At 31.2% G+C, this 16,915-nt stretch overlaps 1 protein-coding gene across 1 annotated transcript in view; it reads right to left on the reverse strand.

The window, feature by feature from the left end:
• The window catches only part of LOC141297524 (dedicator of cytokinesis protein 1-like), a 156,818-nt gene that overhangs the window by 11,705 nt on the left and 128,198 nt on the right, over positions 1–16,915 (reverse strand). The window contains exons 24-26 of the mRNA XM_073827947.1: positions 14,225–14,295; positions 8,769–8,875; positions 645–772 (exon numbers count right to left, since the gene is read on the reverse strand). Coding sequence (XP_073684048.1) covers positions 645–772; positions 8,769–8,875; positions 14,225–14,295 — 306 coding nt within the window. The remainder of the gene's footprint in view (positions 1–644; positions 773–8,768; positions 8,876–14,224; positions 14,296–16,915) is intronic.

The following is a 16,915-nucleotide window of genomic DNA, read 5'->3' on the forward strand; positions in this document are numbered from 1 at the left end:
TAAACCCAGGTATAAAGATGAGGACAAAGAACCAAAGTGAAAGAAAGAGAATTTACTGTGCAGTACTTTACTGCTCCATTATTCAAAACCACCTAATATACTAAATGCACCTGGCTAAAATACTTTATGCAAATGAGGCTGTTTTAAAAATGCTAAAAGTAATTCTAAAAGTAGCACTAAAGGACATTTCATTTAACAGAGACGTTATGGAAGTTTTCTATTGATCATGACGGCAGTAATTGATCAAATGACGGAGAAGAGAGCAGTGAGTCTGGATATCTGCCCGGTTAAAACGCAGTCAAGCGCTGTAGAAGCCAATTAACAGTCAGAACACGAGCCAAAAATTAATTAGCTGTAATTAAATAAGCTCACATCTCTGAGCAGGTCACATACAGGTCAGAAAAGTTGAAGGATGTGTCATAAACACAGATTTGCCACACCATGAATACGTCACTTTAGGAGACTTTCCATTTTAGGGTGAACTATTCCTTTAAGAAGCAGAGGGGAGAGGGAGGGAGAGAGAGGGAGGGAGAGAGAGAGAGAGAGAGAGAGAGAGAGAGAGTGAGAGTGAGAGAGTGAGAGAGAGAGAAAGAGAGAGAGAGAGAGAGTGAGAGAGAGAGAGAGTGAGAGAGAGAGTTTCTTACCACGTCCTTCCTGTAAAGCACCTCCAGGATGTTGCTGAGCAGCTGGCAGCAGGAGTCCAGCTCTTCGTGATTCTCCAGGTGAAGTTTGAGCTGCTCCGTCATCAAAGGCAACAGAATCTCTCTGCAGTCTGTACACACACACAGTAGGAGAAATAATCTCTTTACAACCTGAAGTGAGCAAACCTGCAGACCTAAAATATAAAATATATCAGCCTACCGACCAAGAATATACAGTGCCTTGCAAAAGTATTCATACCCCTTCATTTTTGTTATGTCATGTTATGTTGCTGCCTTATGTTAAACTACTTTAAATTACTTTTTTTCCCCACATCAATCTACACCCCCTAGTCCATAATGGCAAAGCAAAAAATAGATTTTTAACATTTGTGCAAATTTATTAAAAATAAAAAAACTGAAAAGATCCCATTGCATAAGTATTCATACCCTTTTCTGGGACATTCGAAATTTAGCTCAGGAGCATTCATATTGCTTCTAGATGTTACTACACTTCGAGTGGAGATAAAGTGTGGCAAAATCATTTGAATGAGTCTGATTTAGAAAGGCACACACCTCTCAGAAAAGGTCTAACAGCTGAAAATGCATATCAGAGCAAAAACGAAGTCCTGAGGTCAAGATAACTGCCTGTAGAGCTCAGTGACAGACTTGCGTTAAGGCAATGATCTAGGGAAGAGTTCAGAAAAAAATCTGCTGCATTGAAGGTTCACAGAAGCATGTAGCCTCCATTATCCATAATGGAAGACGACTGGAACAACCCCATCCAAGCTGACAGAGCTTGAGAGGTGAAAAGGTGAGGCAAAGAATGGCAGATAATTGCCAAATGCAGATGTGCAAAGCTTGTCACATCAGACCCAAAAAGACTTGATGCTATAAAGGTGCTTCAACTATGTACTGAGTGCTTATGCAATGTACTTATTTCAGTGTTTTATTTTGAATAAATTTGTAAAATTTGCAAATCTGGTTTTTGCTTTGTCATTGATATGGTGTATGGAGTGTAAATTGATGTGGGGAAAAACTAATTTAAAGCAGTTTAACATAATGCTGCAACAAAACGTGAAAAAAATGAAGGGGTATGAATACTTTTGCAAGGCACTGTAGCAATAAATAAGTAACTACAGACCCCATTGAAAACATGGAAATCAAAATCTTCTCAAGACCACAAACTCTAGTTTTAGATTTACAAAGAATCAAAACAAATAAATGGTATTACATAAAATTAAAAAATAAATACATTTAGTTTTCTGCACTGCAGCTAGCTGAATGTAAACGAGTGAGTTCATCATAATTTATATTTATCATGACTATTTATGTATAATATAAAACAGGTGTGTAAATTCTGAACTAAAAAATTTAAAATAAATAAAAAATGACACTGAAAACAAAAATCGAAATCTTTGTCAAATAAAACTAAAGTTAAGGCGGCAAAGATAATTTGTAATAAAACAATAGTGCATAAAATGTTGCACGAATTTTATAAAAAATTCTAAAATGATAAAAGAACAAATATATAATGGACAAAATTAAGTTAAAACAAGTACTTAAATATTTAAGCTTGCTCACTATTTGTGCATGACTAACCAAATGTAAATAAATGTGTGAGTGCTATTGGTTATAATATGAGAATTTGTAATAAATTAAAAAAATAAATAGTTAATAGGGCTGAATTCTAAATAATTGTTTTCATTAAAAATTCTAAATAAATAAAAAAAATAACAAATAAACCAATAGACCATACTGAAAACTTGAAAATCTTTTTTTTAAACCACAAAATCAAGTTTTAAAAATAAATAAATAAATAAACTTAAAATTGAAAGCACTGAATTTAAAATATTTTTTTTCATTAAAACTAAAAATGTGAGAATCAAAATATTGTAACCACAAAATCAAGTTTATATAAATAATAAAATATAAAGAAAGAAAGAAAGTTCTGAATTCAAAATATTAAAAAAAAATTCTAAATATATATATATTAATTGAAATTAATTGATTTATTAATTGAAAGCGCTGAATTTGCACTGAACTATGACAAAAAATCATAAAAAATTCTAAATAAATAAACTATATATAGTATAGTCGTAGTATATATAATAAAAAATTTATTTATTTTACAAATAAATGAATAGAATAAACCACAAAATTAATAAAAACTAAATAAATAAACAGTTGAAAGCACAGAATTAAATTTTTTCATTCAAAATTCTTAATAAAAAAACAAATAAATTAATAGACCAATGTGAATGTGAAAATCAAAATCTTTTTGAAACATAAAAAACAAGTAAAATAATAAATAAACAAACAAACAAATTGTACAACATGTTTAAAAGGAAATATTTAAGCGTCTTATTTGTAAGTGACCAGCCAAATGTGAGTGTCATTCATTACAATAATAATTTGTAATAAAAAAATAAAAATTTATTTGAACATGCTGCAACTAAAAGAACTCACTATATTTTATTAAAAATAAACAAAACAAGTGTTTGAACTATGAATTGTCAAGGTAATCACTTGGGAACACCTGAATTCCAAACATCTCTATCCTTGCAGAAGACAACAAATCTCTCACACACACACACACACACACACACACACACACACACACACACACACACACACACTTGAAAGTGCAGATTGACATCTGCTCCATAACTACAGAGGATGAAATCAAATAAATGCCACATGATCAATAAAAAAGGAAGTGGGCGTGGCCTATAATATGTCCATCAATGTGGGAGTGTTTGCAAGAGCTGAATCAATGTAAATCTGTTTTTCTTCAATGAGGAGTCATTACTGGAGCAAACACACACCGGAGCTCCCGCTGGCCTTCTTCAAAGCTCATTTATCATGCTGTTCAGGCCAGTTTAAACTCTCACAAATAAATCCACACTATCCTTTTACGACCGCACGCACAATACGTTTATGCATTAAATAACTGACCCGCCCGTGAACTTTGAGACGCACTTTACCAAGCAGAATTAAAATCAGGGTCACAGCAGAAATAAATCACAGCGCCTTGACATCAGTAGCGAGCCGGCTTTCCTCAAATGAGACCTGACTTCTGCTTTCCTTCATTTCACTCAACAAAGACAATTTTTGCATTTGCAAGCTATTCCAGGACAAAAGTCGGAAATGCGCAGCCATTTATTTTAATAGTATTCTCGTAATCTAGATGGTTTTGAATGCATCGATTAGTAAAGCAAAAAGCAATGTCAAGGTCATGAGTTTAATTCCCAGAGAACACAAACGCTTATAAAAAAAATAATATATATCTGCCAAATGAATAAATGAATACATTTTTTAAAAAGAACAAGCTTAACAAAAGTCTAGACTCAGCTTCAGACGCTGGTCTGATGCACACTGCAAATATAAAATCGCAAAAGCAAAAAAAAAAAAAAATAAGGCTTCAATCTGACTGAATGTCTTTAAAGCCATTTTCAGAAGTTGGTGCTCAATTTTTAAAAGGCAATGTTTTTTCTGTTTTTTATGCAGAATGTTATGTTAATAATCAAGGCATATTATATGATTTGCTGGAAAATTTGCTGCAATTTCTCATATTTTTTTTACGTTAAAGTATTTAATGTGAAACTTTTTTATTATGTTTTTTATGTATGCTGTACCATTCTGTTGAATTGCAGTCATTCATTGTGGCATAAAGGATTTAACATTTATTAGCCTCCAAATACCACATAGAAGTAAAATAAATAAAATATATCAATATATGTAATATATAATTAAAAATAAAATACAAAAATGATAAAAAAGATACATAATAAATGCATAAACTTTCATATATATATAAATGCATTAATATAACAAAGGAAAATAAAACGAATGCATAAAAATGAGTAAATAAAACAAAAACTAAATTATTCAATAAAAATAATGCATACATTAAAAAATATACAAATAAAACAAATAAATTCATTAAATAGAAATAATGCATAACTGAAAAAGTACATAAAAATAAAACAAAAATAAATATACATAAATATAATGAAATATAAATGCATATATAAAAGGAAATGAAAATAAAACTAATGCATGAAAAATAAATAAATGCATAGATAAGTAAAGAAAGAAATAAAACAAAAATAATAAAAAATAATGCGTAAATGAAAAATTAAATACTACTAAGAAAATTAGATAATGCATAAATGAAAACATAAAAAGAAAATAAAAATTAGTAAATGCTTTAAATATAAACGAATGCATAAATAACAAAAATACAAGAAAAAATGACAAATGCATAAAAATGTATATATAAATGCATAAAATATAATATTACATGCATATGCATATAATAGAATATAATATGCGAAGGCATGGTCACCGTAAAGGAACAAAACAATCAATCTGCAGATTTATTTCAGCCCAGGGTCGTCCAGGACAGCATACTGAGCAATATATTTTTTTTCACAAGAGCAGAGTTTCCCTTGTTACCTTCATAAAATGCAAAAGAAGAATCGGCAGACGTCCTGTTTTAACACTCCTGGTCAGTCAGACAGAAAAGGTCAGTATAAAAAGGTGTTTAACGCAATGCATTTACAACCTTTCAGAGTGGTATTCAATCAACTTTATTCAAGACACATCAAGGTCCATATAGACAAAACAATACAAAAATAAAAGAAAAATTATTTTTTTAAAGTATTATAATGGTGGCATTACTCGCAGCCATATCACACGGCTAAAAACGTATCTAGCATCTGTGTGTTTAGAAAGAGAAAAGCATTGAATCTGCATCTTCAGACGACTAAACTAATTGCAGAAAATTCCAGAAAAATTTGAAAAAATTGCATGCATAAATAAATGTTGCATTAAAATGAACAAACAAATATAAAATACATTAATGTATAAATGCATTAAATGCAAAATTAGGTGCATAAATAAATGCATAAATATATAAACAAATAAATAAAGACTTTATGCTCCAAGTCAAAAGACTCAGTCGTTATGAATTGATGATGATGAAGCCAATCATCAGTCTGTGTTTACAGAAGTAAAAAGCACATAATCACAGGCTTTATGGGTGGCCACAATTTCATATTGATGTAAAGCACCAATTTAAAGACTATATTTGACATTTTCTGTAGAAAATGTGAGTGCGGATGATTGACCTTCATTCAGATGGCCAACCCCAAGAATGAGCCATCGCAATAGTCACGCTCGCTCGCCTTGCAAAACAACCATTAAAACTGCATATTAACAAGCTGTCAAACAGAATTCAAAAATTAACTTCTGAATAACGCTCATTAGACAAACCAAACGCAGAATCCTCTAGAAACACGTCATTTGTGTGAGTCAACAAGCATTTGAAGTTTGCATTAGCTGTTTCGAATAAATGGAAGTTGACAAATCTCTGCTGAAGTGCAATGAACACCACACACACGCAAACGCATTACTCAGAAAAACAACAAGAAGTGACACCAGCCGCTAGCGCTCAACACATTTGTTCAGGTTAGACAAGCCCATTTTTGGGTAATTTATTCCAGTGGAGCTGGAGGCACTGGAAAGCGAGTGCTGGAGGAATCGGCGGCCGAAAACACGCTCTGAGACGAGATCTACAGCTCAACAACTTCTTAAATCTCATTTTCCACACACTACTGGTGCTAAAAACACTGACAGGGTTAAAAAAAAAAAAAAAAACAGCAGCAGCTTTTCAAACAAGGTCTGAAGAAACGACAAACTCTTAAAAAAAAAATTAAACTAAATAACTAAATAACTAAATAATTTATATTATTTAACCAGCTTACAAAAATAAGTTTTCTGGTCAAATCTTCATATATTATATTATATTATATTATATTAGATTAGATTAGATTAGATTACATTAGATTATTATAATTTACTGTACATAAGAATATCAAAAATAAGCAATAACTAAAAAACTAAACTCACTATATTTTCTAAATAAAAAATAAATAAAATTTCTCTAGTTCATTTAAAGTTAACTAAATTATTTTATTTATTAAGGTTTAAACTGGAAAAATTAGCAACTGAACTGGAAAATGGACATTGATACATAAAATAGAATAAAATATACAATGTAAATAAAATAAATAAATATTGACCATGTAAAGCTGGAATAAATAAAATAAAATAAAATAAAATTCAGCTTGTTCATTTAAAGTTAACACAATTATTTTATTTATTAAGGTTTAAACTGGAAAAATTAGCCACTGAACTCGAAAATAGACATTGTGTATTTTATTCTATTTTATGCACCAATGTTAATAAATAAAATATTAGACAGGTAATGTAATATAATATAAATAAGTAAAAAAATAATATAATATAATATAATATAATATAATATAATATAATATAATATAATATAATATAATATGTAGTACATGAGAACCCTCTCGCCAAAAATAATAATATTAAAAACTAAAAATGTTTTATATAATTAACCAATAAAATAAAATAAAATAAAATAAAACTTCAGCTAGTTCATTCAAAGTTAACTAAATTATTTTATTTGTTAAGGTCTGAACTGGAAAAAATATTGATGCATAAATTAAATTAAATATATAATGTAAATAAATAAAAAATATAATGTAATACAATATAATATAATATATGCATCCTTTACTACTTTACTTTATTGTGGTAAAATCATTAAAATGTATTCAACAATATATACCTCCTTAATGTCACACATGTAGATTATTTACCAAATAATCAGATTATCTGGAAATAAATCTAATTATTGGTTGGTTCATTCATTAAATCCTGATTTCTTTGTGTCGTTCCTTGAGAGTGAGAGAGGCTGAAGCGCATGGACGCGTGATGAGTGATTTAATTAAGTCAGAACAGGAGACACATCCACAGATAATTACTGCTGAACGACGTGCAACTACTTACAATCTACCCGCAGAGCTGCCATATGTCACTGCTTTAACACAACACACACACACACACACACACACACACACACACACACACAACACAAACACAACATCCTTACCCACTGCATCATTCACAAACATTCATGAGAATTACCTGGATTTCTATAAGAAATGTCCCAATACAGAACTTTGCCCAGACAACTGCATCATAATAATGGTAGATTCTTAAATAGTAGGTTGAGACGCAACTTAATTTATATGCAAATGCCTTAAAAAAACAACGTATGTAAAGTTGCAATTGCACAACTTATGTTGCTCACTGATAAAATATATATGTATAATGTATCCTTAACTTGCAAATCACACTTTTGTCTAATTTATTTTTCTTAAGTTAACTAAACTATTTGATATAGTAAGGTCTGAATCGAAAAATTAGCCCACATAGACACTGATGCATTAAAAAAATTATAATAAAAATAAAATAAAATGTGTATTTCTCAGGTAATTTAAGGTTAAAGTTAAAGTTATTTAGAGGAAAAAAGAGACAAAAAAATAAAAGATAAAATAAAATACTTAATTTAGTAAGGTCTGAATTGCAGAAAGGAGCCCATATGGACATTGAAAAAAAAAAAATAAAAAAAAAAAATAATAATAATAATAATAATAATAATAATAATAAAATAAAATAAAATAAAATAAAATAAAATAAAATCCATCCAATTAAAATAAAAATTAGTCTGGTAATTTAAGGTTGACTAAATTTTATTTAGTAAGGTCTGAAAGGAAAAAATGAGACACTGAAGCATAAAGTAAAATAAAATAAAACATAGTTAGCAAAATAAAAAAGCAATTCTTAAATTATAATTAATAAAATATAAAATAAATTCAACTTGGCTAAGTAATTGAATGTTAACTAAAATATTTAATTTAGTAAGGTCTGAATGGGAGAAAGGACCCTCATCTGGACACTGAAAAATAGAATAAAATAAAATATTTGCCAAGTCACTGAAGATGACTAAACTAAACTAAACTAAAATAAAATAAAGTTAAAAAGTTAAATAAATTATGTTATTTACTAAAGTTTTAAATGGGAAAATGAATAATAATAATAATAATAATAATAATAATAATAATAATAATAAAATAAAAAAATAAAATAAAAACATTTTATTTGGGCAGGTTAAGTTTAAAAAGGATGCAGCGACCTTTAAGAAAGAGTGTGTGTGTGTGTGTGTGTGTGTTTGTGTCTGTGTGTACGTACCATGCTGAGTAAACAGGTCGCTGTGGACGATATCAATCATGCAGTTCAACTTCTGCTTCACCAGACGGCCCAGAGGAACTTTCAGAATAAACTCACTGAAGAGCTTACTGGAGAGAGAGAAAGAGAAAAAGAGAAATAGAAAGGGTCAGCACTGCTTTTAACTGCACGACCAGAACTTAGTTAACACTAACAGGTGTGTGTGAGAGTGTTTGTACATCCCTCTCTTCTCATCTTCACTTGCTGTTGAAGTGACAGCTCATTTCTAAAACATGCTAAGTGCCCTGGGCTATACCTCTCTGTCCTCATCTCAACACACTCACACACACACACACACACACACACACACACACACACACACACACACACACACACACACATGTTTGTTTTTGTGAATTGTGGGGACATTCCATAGACGTAATGGTTTTTATACTGTACAAACCGTACTTTCTATCACCCTACACCTTCCCTACACCTAAACCTAGCCCTCACAGGAGACTGTGCATATCTTTACATTCTCAAAAAAACGTATTCTGTATGATTTATAAGGCTTTTGAAAAGTGGGGACATGGGCAATGTCCTCATAAGTCACCCTCTCCTTGTAATACCTATGTCATACCCATGTTATTACACACATTTGTGTCCTGATATGTCACAAAAACATGCCCACACACACACACACACACACACACACACACACACACACATATACACACACTTGAGCTGAGGGCACAACAGGAGAGCAGAGGCTCTTCTTGTGGAAAGAACTGGCACTTGAAGAAAGCAGGATGAGAGCGGTCTGGCAGACGATGACAGAATTCAGAGATGGCCTCATTCAGCGTTTGTTTGGTCTGTGTGTGTGTGTGTGTGTGTGTGTGTGGGACCCACGACATCTCTGCTGAGCAAACAAACTTCTGTGACAATGAACTGTGAGCAAACAGCACAGTGCTAACACAGTGTGTGCTAACCAGGCCCCCAGTCAATTTTCTGTCCTCAATGATAGTGAAAAGAGCAAAACACATTTCCTGAAGCAGTTTTCCCAAACTGGCTCTTCCCTCATTGGTCAGGGGAACAAAAGGCCCGTTTCGAACTCATCCTACTGCTCAGTGCTGTGTTTTTGACTTTAAGGGAATGAAAACATTTATGACTCCCCCACTTTTGTCGCTGCATATTGAAATATTAAATAACTGAAAAATAATAAATAGAAATAGGTTATGTGCTGCATGTTGTGCCCAACAGTGCCTTTTACCCATTACTGTAATAGGAATATCAACAGAAAGGAAAGAAAACAGAAAGAGAAACGTGAAGGGGAAAGTGAAAATAGAAATGAAAAGCAATGGGGAAAAAGAGGTAAAAAAGGGAAAAAGAAAAAGCAAATAGGAAGTAGAGAGATGAAAGTAAAACGGGGAAAAGAGGAAAAGTAAGGAAAAAGGAAAGGAAAAGACAGGGAAAAGGAATGGAAAGCAAAGGAAAGAAAAAAGAAAAAAGAAAATGGAAAAGTGAAGGTAAATGGCAAAAATAGGAAAAGTAAGGAAAAGGGGAAATAAGAGAGATGGAAGAAAAGAAAAGAAAGAAAAGAAAAGAAAAATGAAGACAGGAAAGGAATTAGGAAATGGAAAAGTGAAGGTAAAGGGGAAAAGAGAGGAAAAGGAGAAATAAAACAGAAAGGAAAGGAAAAATGGATAAAGTGAGTCAAGCAAAGGGGAAACAAAAGAGGAAAAGAAAAGAAAAGAAAAGAAAAGAAAAGAAAAGAAAAGAAAAGAAAAGAAAATGGAAAAGTGAAGGTAAATGGCAAAAATAGGAAAAGTGAAGGTAAATGGCAAAAATAGGAAAAGTAAGGAAAAGGGGAAATAAGAGAGATGGAAGAAAAGAAAAGAAAAGAAAAGAAAAGAAAAGAAAAGAAAAGAAAAGAAAAGGGGAAAAAAGAGGAAAAGTAAGGAAAAGGGGAAATAAAAAAGAAAGGAAAGGAAAAATGGATAAAGTGAGTCAAGCAAAGGGGAAACAAAAGAGGTAAAACAGGGAAAAAGAAGAAAAGAAAAGAAAAGAAAAAAAAGAAAAGAAAAGTGAAGGTAAAGGGGAAAAGTAAGGAAAATGGGAAATAAAAGAGACAGAGAGGGAAAGGAAAGGAAAGGAAAGGAAAGGAAAGGAAAGGAAAGGAAAGGAAAGGAAAGGAAAGGAAAGGAAAGGAAAGGAAAGGAAAGGAAAGGAAAGGAAAGGAAAGGAAAGGAAAGGAAAGGGGAAAAGAGGAAAAAAAGGGGTCCCACTTTACACTAGGTGGCCTTAACTTCTATGCACTTACATTTAAATTAATCATTTGGTGCAATGTACTTATTGCGTGCATACATGTTTTTACACTGTACTTATATATTTTTTAAAACCTATGTAATTACATTTATAATTAATTAATTAATTTCTGTAATTACCCCTGTTGACCAATCCCTTACACCCAAACCCACCCTTAAACATACCCATACCACCAAACCTGTCCCTAACCTTACCCATATCCCACATTAATAGAAGCAAAAGTGATTTGCAATGCAATATGACCACATTAAGTAGATTGTACATAATAGTTAAGGCCACCTAACATGAAGTGTGACCAAAAAAGGAAAAAGGGGAAAATAGATGGAGAGGACAGGGAAAGGAAAGGAAAGGAAAGGAAAGGAAAGGAAAGGAAAGGAAAGGAAAGGAAAGGAAAGGAAAGGAAAGGAAAGGAAAGGAAAGGAAAGGAAAGGAAAGGAAAGGAAAGGAAAGGAAAAGGAAAAGGAAAAGGAAAGGAAAAGGAAAGGAAAGGAAAGGAAAGGAAAATGGGAAAAGAGAGGAAAAAGGAAATGAGAGAGATGGAGAGGAGAGGAAAAGGAAAAAATAGAAATGAAAGGAATTAGGGAATGGAAATGTAAAGGTAAAGTGGAAAAGAGATAAAAAAAGTAAGGAAAAGGGGCAATAAAAGAGATGGAGAGGAGAGGAAAAGGAAAGGAAAATTTAAAAAAAGTTAAAACTAGTGGGCAACATAGAAGTCTACTATATGAAGATATTCCTGAAATGTTTCCCTCAAAAATCATAATTTCTTTATGGCTGAAGAAAGGCTGATGAACATCTTGGATGACAATGGGGTGAGTACAGTACATATCTGTACATTTTTGTTCTGGAGGTGAACTAATCCTTTAACGGTGGCTGTAACTACTTTCTATGCATGCACACCAGCATTCAACAGCTCTCGGTCTGAAACATCACTTATACGGCCAACACAACAGGAACACAAATTACTCAGGGAATCTAACAAGAATCCCGCTGTTACAAAACGCCTTGTGAAAATGTCACGTCTAGGAAAATTGGTTTGGTGAGGAAAGGCCGTCGTCAGCTAAACTTCAGAGACGCAGCAGGATTCATGCCATCATCTCTCACCGCGGTAAATTTAGCCATCGCTAGAGCAGCGTAACTCCATTATAATGCCACTCAGGGAGGAACGCATTATCCAGACCAACAGACGGGATGGGCGAGTGACCGCTGCGTCTCCACGGCAACCGGACCACTTTGCACTGATTGTGTGTTGAATCTAAAGCGGCCGAGAAAGACTTGAGCGCTAAAGCGATGTGGTAACAGTAATGACCTATGAGCCAAACTCCAGAAAGATGTTAATGATGATCGGATCTAGTGTTTGAAACGTGTGTGAGAAACATCGGACTGAAGAACTCCACTACTCAGACTGATTTCATTAGCAGCCTCTCTCAGAGTCACTTAGACACAGACAGACACATGAGGAGAGACACGGGAGCAGATGAAAGGCACAAGGACGGATAGACGGAATGAAAACCAGCAGGTAGAAGCAAGGAGACAGACAGGAGGAAATAAGAAGCAGGATGAGGAGAGAGAGAGAGAGAGAGAGAGAGAGAGAGAGAGAGAGAGAGAGAGAGAGAGAGAGAGAGAGACAGACAAGGGGAAAGAGAGACAGGGTGAGGATAACAATATTGGGTTTTGTTTGTGAGAGAGATAGAATGAGGAAAACAGAAAACAGACAGGATGAGGAGAGAGAGAGACAAGACAAAGAGAGTGAGACGAGACAGGCAAAGACAAAAGCAGAGAGAGACAAAAGAGGGATGTGTGTTTTAAAACTTAGAAAGACATGAATAAAATAATAAAATAAAATAAACATATTATAAAATATAGTATATAGTGTAAAATACGGTTAATTCTAAATCTTAAAGACATTCTAATAAGTAAATGAAAAAAAAAAAACTAAAAAACTAAAAATAATATATGGGTAATTCAAAATAAAATAAAATAATAAAATAAATGGGCAGTAATATAATTAGATTGATTGCGCTTTATTTTATTTATTTATTTAAGAAACGAAATCACGGTCAATCTCAAAAACAGCTCTTTTGTCGTAATTATGCTTTTAGATATATGTTTGTCTCGTTTACAGAAAAAAAAAAAAAGCCCAGGTTGCATTTTGGCAATAGTTATCCTTTAAATTTTCAACACATTCCAGTATGTTTATTTACAAAAAATAACAAAATAAAATACTAAGAATTAAAAAATAAGGGCAATTCTAAATTTCAAAGACATTCTGATAATAAAATAAAATAAAAAATAAAATAACATATACCTAAAAAAAATCTAAATATTAAATAAGGGTAATTCTAAATCTCAAAGACCTTCTGATAATAAAATAAAATACAATAAATCTAAAAATAAAACATTCTGACAATTAAGTAAAAAAGGTAAAAAAAACTAAACAATAATAAGGGTAATTCAAAATAAAATAAAATACATTTTTGTTGAGGCAAAATGTGCAACAATATAATTTGATTGTTTGTGTTTTTCACTTTTATTTTATTTAATTCAGAAGTAAATTTGTGCATTTACATTTCAAAAACATTCCAGTATGTTTATTTAAAAATAAAATAAAATAAAATAAAATAAAGATAATACTAAATCTCAAAGACATTCTGATAATGAAATAAAATATAATAAAGTAAAAATAAATAAATAAATAAATAAATAAATAAATAAAGGGTAATTCTGAATCTCAAATTCTGATAATAAATAATTATTAAAATAAAAACAAGTAACACACATAATATAAGGGTAATTCAAAATAAAATAAAATGAAATAAAATAAAATAATAAAATAAAATAAAATAATAAAATAAAATAAAATAAAATAAAATAAAATAAAATAAAATAAAATAAAATAAAAATAAAAATGCAGATTACACCCAAATTTCAACTTTCAAATTTCAAGATGAGGCAAAATGGACAACAATATCATTTGTTATCATTAACTGTGTTTATTACTTTTATTTAATTTATTTATTTATTTATTCAGACGGAGGTTTTTGTGTTAAAATCTCAAAAACCTTCCAGTATGTTTATTTAAAAAAAAAATGCTACTAACAGTTACAGCTAGAAGTATTTATTAGCTAAAAACCATGAACAATGTATGACAAACTCACCTGAGCTCCTTTGGATCAAAGACCAGTTTGAGATCGTTGACGATAGTCGGGACATATTTCAGTGCAGCACCCTAGAATTCACAAAAAATATATATATTAGCATGATCAATGCTCTAAGATCTTATGAAACAAATTAAATAAATTAAAAAAAGAGGGGAAATCCAAGGTTAGTCAGCATAAAAATAAATCAATCATTTTAGAGGATTGTGTTAATTTCTGATGAATTGTGCTGTTCAAACTCTGTAAGACTGAAGAACCCGAGTGACTTTACATTGTCCACGGAACTACATGAAGGTGTCAAGAGCCTCATTTAATGATCAAAAACGCTGGCCGCTGTGATTCTCATCAGTCCATCTGCGCTCAGAGCGAATCCAGCTGAGCTGAAAGGCCTGAGGAGAGCGCTGTCAATGAAAGATGAAGCTCATGCAGAGAAGATGCTTATAAAACACAAATACTCTCCTACATCCCGATCAATAGTGAGAGCACAGATGATTAATGAGCCACGAACACGCGTGTTTCCTTCTCTAACTGCTTCTCTTAACGCTTAACAACACTACGGACAAACACCCATCTACAAATCTGAGCACGGCTTACTATCAACCAACAAATGATGCAAATGAAGCCACTAACATTTAGCAAAATGCAAATAAAATGAAGTACAAATGCGTAAATACAAATAGAAAGAAATAAAAATAAAGCAACCTACATACAAATATTCTTAGCAGAAATTTAATAAATAAATAAATATCCAACTATTTTATCTGAAAGCAAAAAATCAAAAGCACTTAACTAAAAAGTTTAAGAATGTGAAATACCATTTATTTATTTATTTATTTATTTTTTTATTTATTTTAAAAACAACCAACCAAACAAAAAATTTATAAAAATATAAATACAAAGTTTCAAAATGTGAAATACAGCCTGCAAAAAGTAATAAAAAAGAATTAAAAAAAGAATTTAATTAATTAATCAATTAAAGTATACCAAATGTGAAAAAAGAAAGAAAGAAAGAAATACGAATAGAAAGAAAGAAATAGAAATAAAGCAACCTACAAACAAATATTTCCAGTAGATAAAAATAAAAAAACAGCAAACTGAAGTTGTTAAAAAAAAAGTTTAAGAAAGTTTAAGAAAATACAGTGTCTGTAATAAAAAAATAAAACCAAACAAGCAAGAAATAAATAAAAATAAATACAAACCAACAAGTTTCAGAAAAAAAATCTGAAATACAGCCTGCAAAAATAAACACATTTAAAAAAATAAAAGTTTCAGAATATGAAACACAATTAAATAAAATAAAAAAATTAAATAAATATGAATAGAAAGAAAGAAATAAAGCAACCTACATACAAATATTATCCGTGTGTAAAATACAATAAATAAATACAATAAATGTACAACTTGTTTATCTGATAGCAAAATTCATAGTCTGTACAAAATCTCTTTAAAAAAAGGATAAGAAATAATAATAAAAAACACTCAAATAAAATTTAAGAATGAGAAATACAAAAAAATGAATTAATTAAATAAACAATAATAAAAAAATATATAAATACAAACCAACAAGTTTCATAATGTGAAATACAGCCTGAAAAACAATAAATATATATAAAAAAATAATCAAAAATTCAGAATGTGAAATATAACGGAATAAAAGAAAAAAAAACAGAAAAAATAGAAAAAGCAACCTACAAACTAATATTTTCAGTATGTGAAATGCAATGCCATAAACATAAATAAAAAAAATAAAAGAAAGAAATACAAATATGAACAAATACATGGTAATAAAGCAACCTACAAACGTTTTTGAAAAAAAATAAAAAATCAGTATTTGTAATGCAGTGCCACACATAATTAAAAATAAATAACAAATGCCCAACTAAAGTTTAAGAATGTGAAATACCATGTCTTTATTCAAAAATAAATAACACTTAAAATTGTCATCAAATATAAAAGAAACAGCAAGTTTCAGAATGTGAAATACAGGAAAAGAATAGAAGACATTTTGGTTTGTATGAGTAGTTTCAACTGAATTTAACAGGAATCTTGTTCCAGGATCAACAACTGATTACAGCTGAGCAAAAAGTCCTTCAAGTGACAGCTTTAAAACCTTGTTTAAGTAAAGACTCAACTCACAGCTTCTTTGTAAAACAGGTTTACTGCTATTGAGCTGATAAACGTCTGGTTTTATATTAGGCGCACCTAAAGATGTGCGAGTCCTGAGAGTTTCCAGATCTGGATTTAAAGCGGCTCCTTCCCCCTTTTGATCCTCATCTCGGTGTCAAATTCTGACGTACTTTGAAATCATTTAAAAGCGGTATCTGAAAGAGGTGTGAACCTACAGTCAACAGAGGCAGTGATGGATGGGTTGTGAAGTTTCCCATTTGATAAATATTCTCTTCCCAGCAGCCCACATAGCGGCTGATTCATCCTGAGAGTTAAGCAGGAAATGAGGTGATGAAGTTCAAGTGTTTACTAAATAAAAAGTGAATATCTGAGGCCGTAACTCGCGTTTGGTTGGATGCGTTTTGAAGTTGTAACGCACCGGTCGGGCCAAGAGTTTTACAGCAGCGACTTCACAGAAAGTTTGTCACTTGGCTGGAATAAATCGCACCGAACACCCACATTTTAAGAAGTTAGAGAGTCTGAAACACAGTTAAACACACTTTAACTCACAGGATTGGACTAGCA

Source organism: Garra rufa, chromosome 22 (assembly GCF_049309525.1).
Source record: "Garra rufa chromosome 22, GarRuf1.0, whole genome shotgun sequence".
Lineage (NCBI taxonomy): Eukaryota > Metazoa > Chordata > Actinopteri > Cypriniformes > Cyprinidae > Garra > Garra rufa.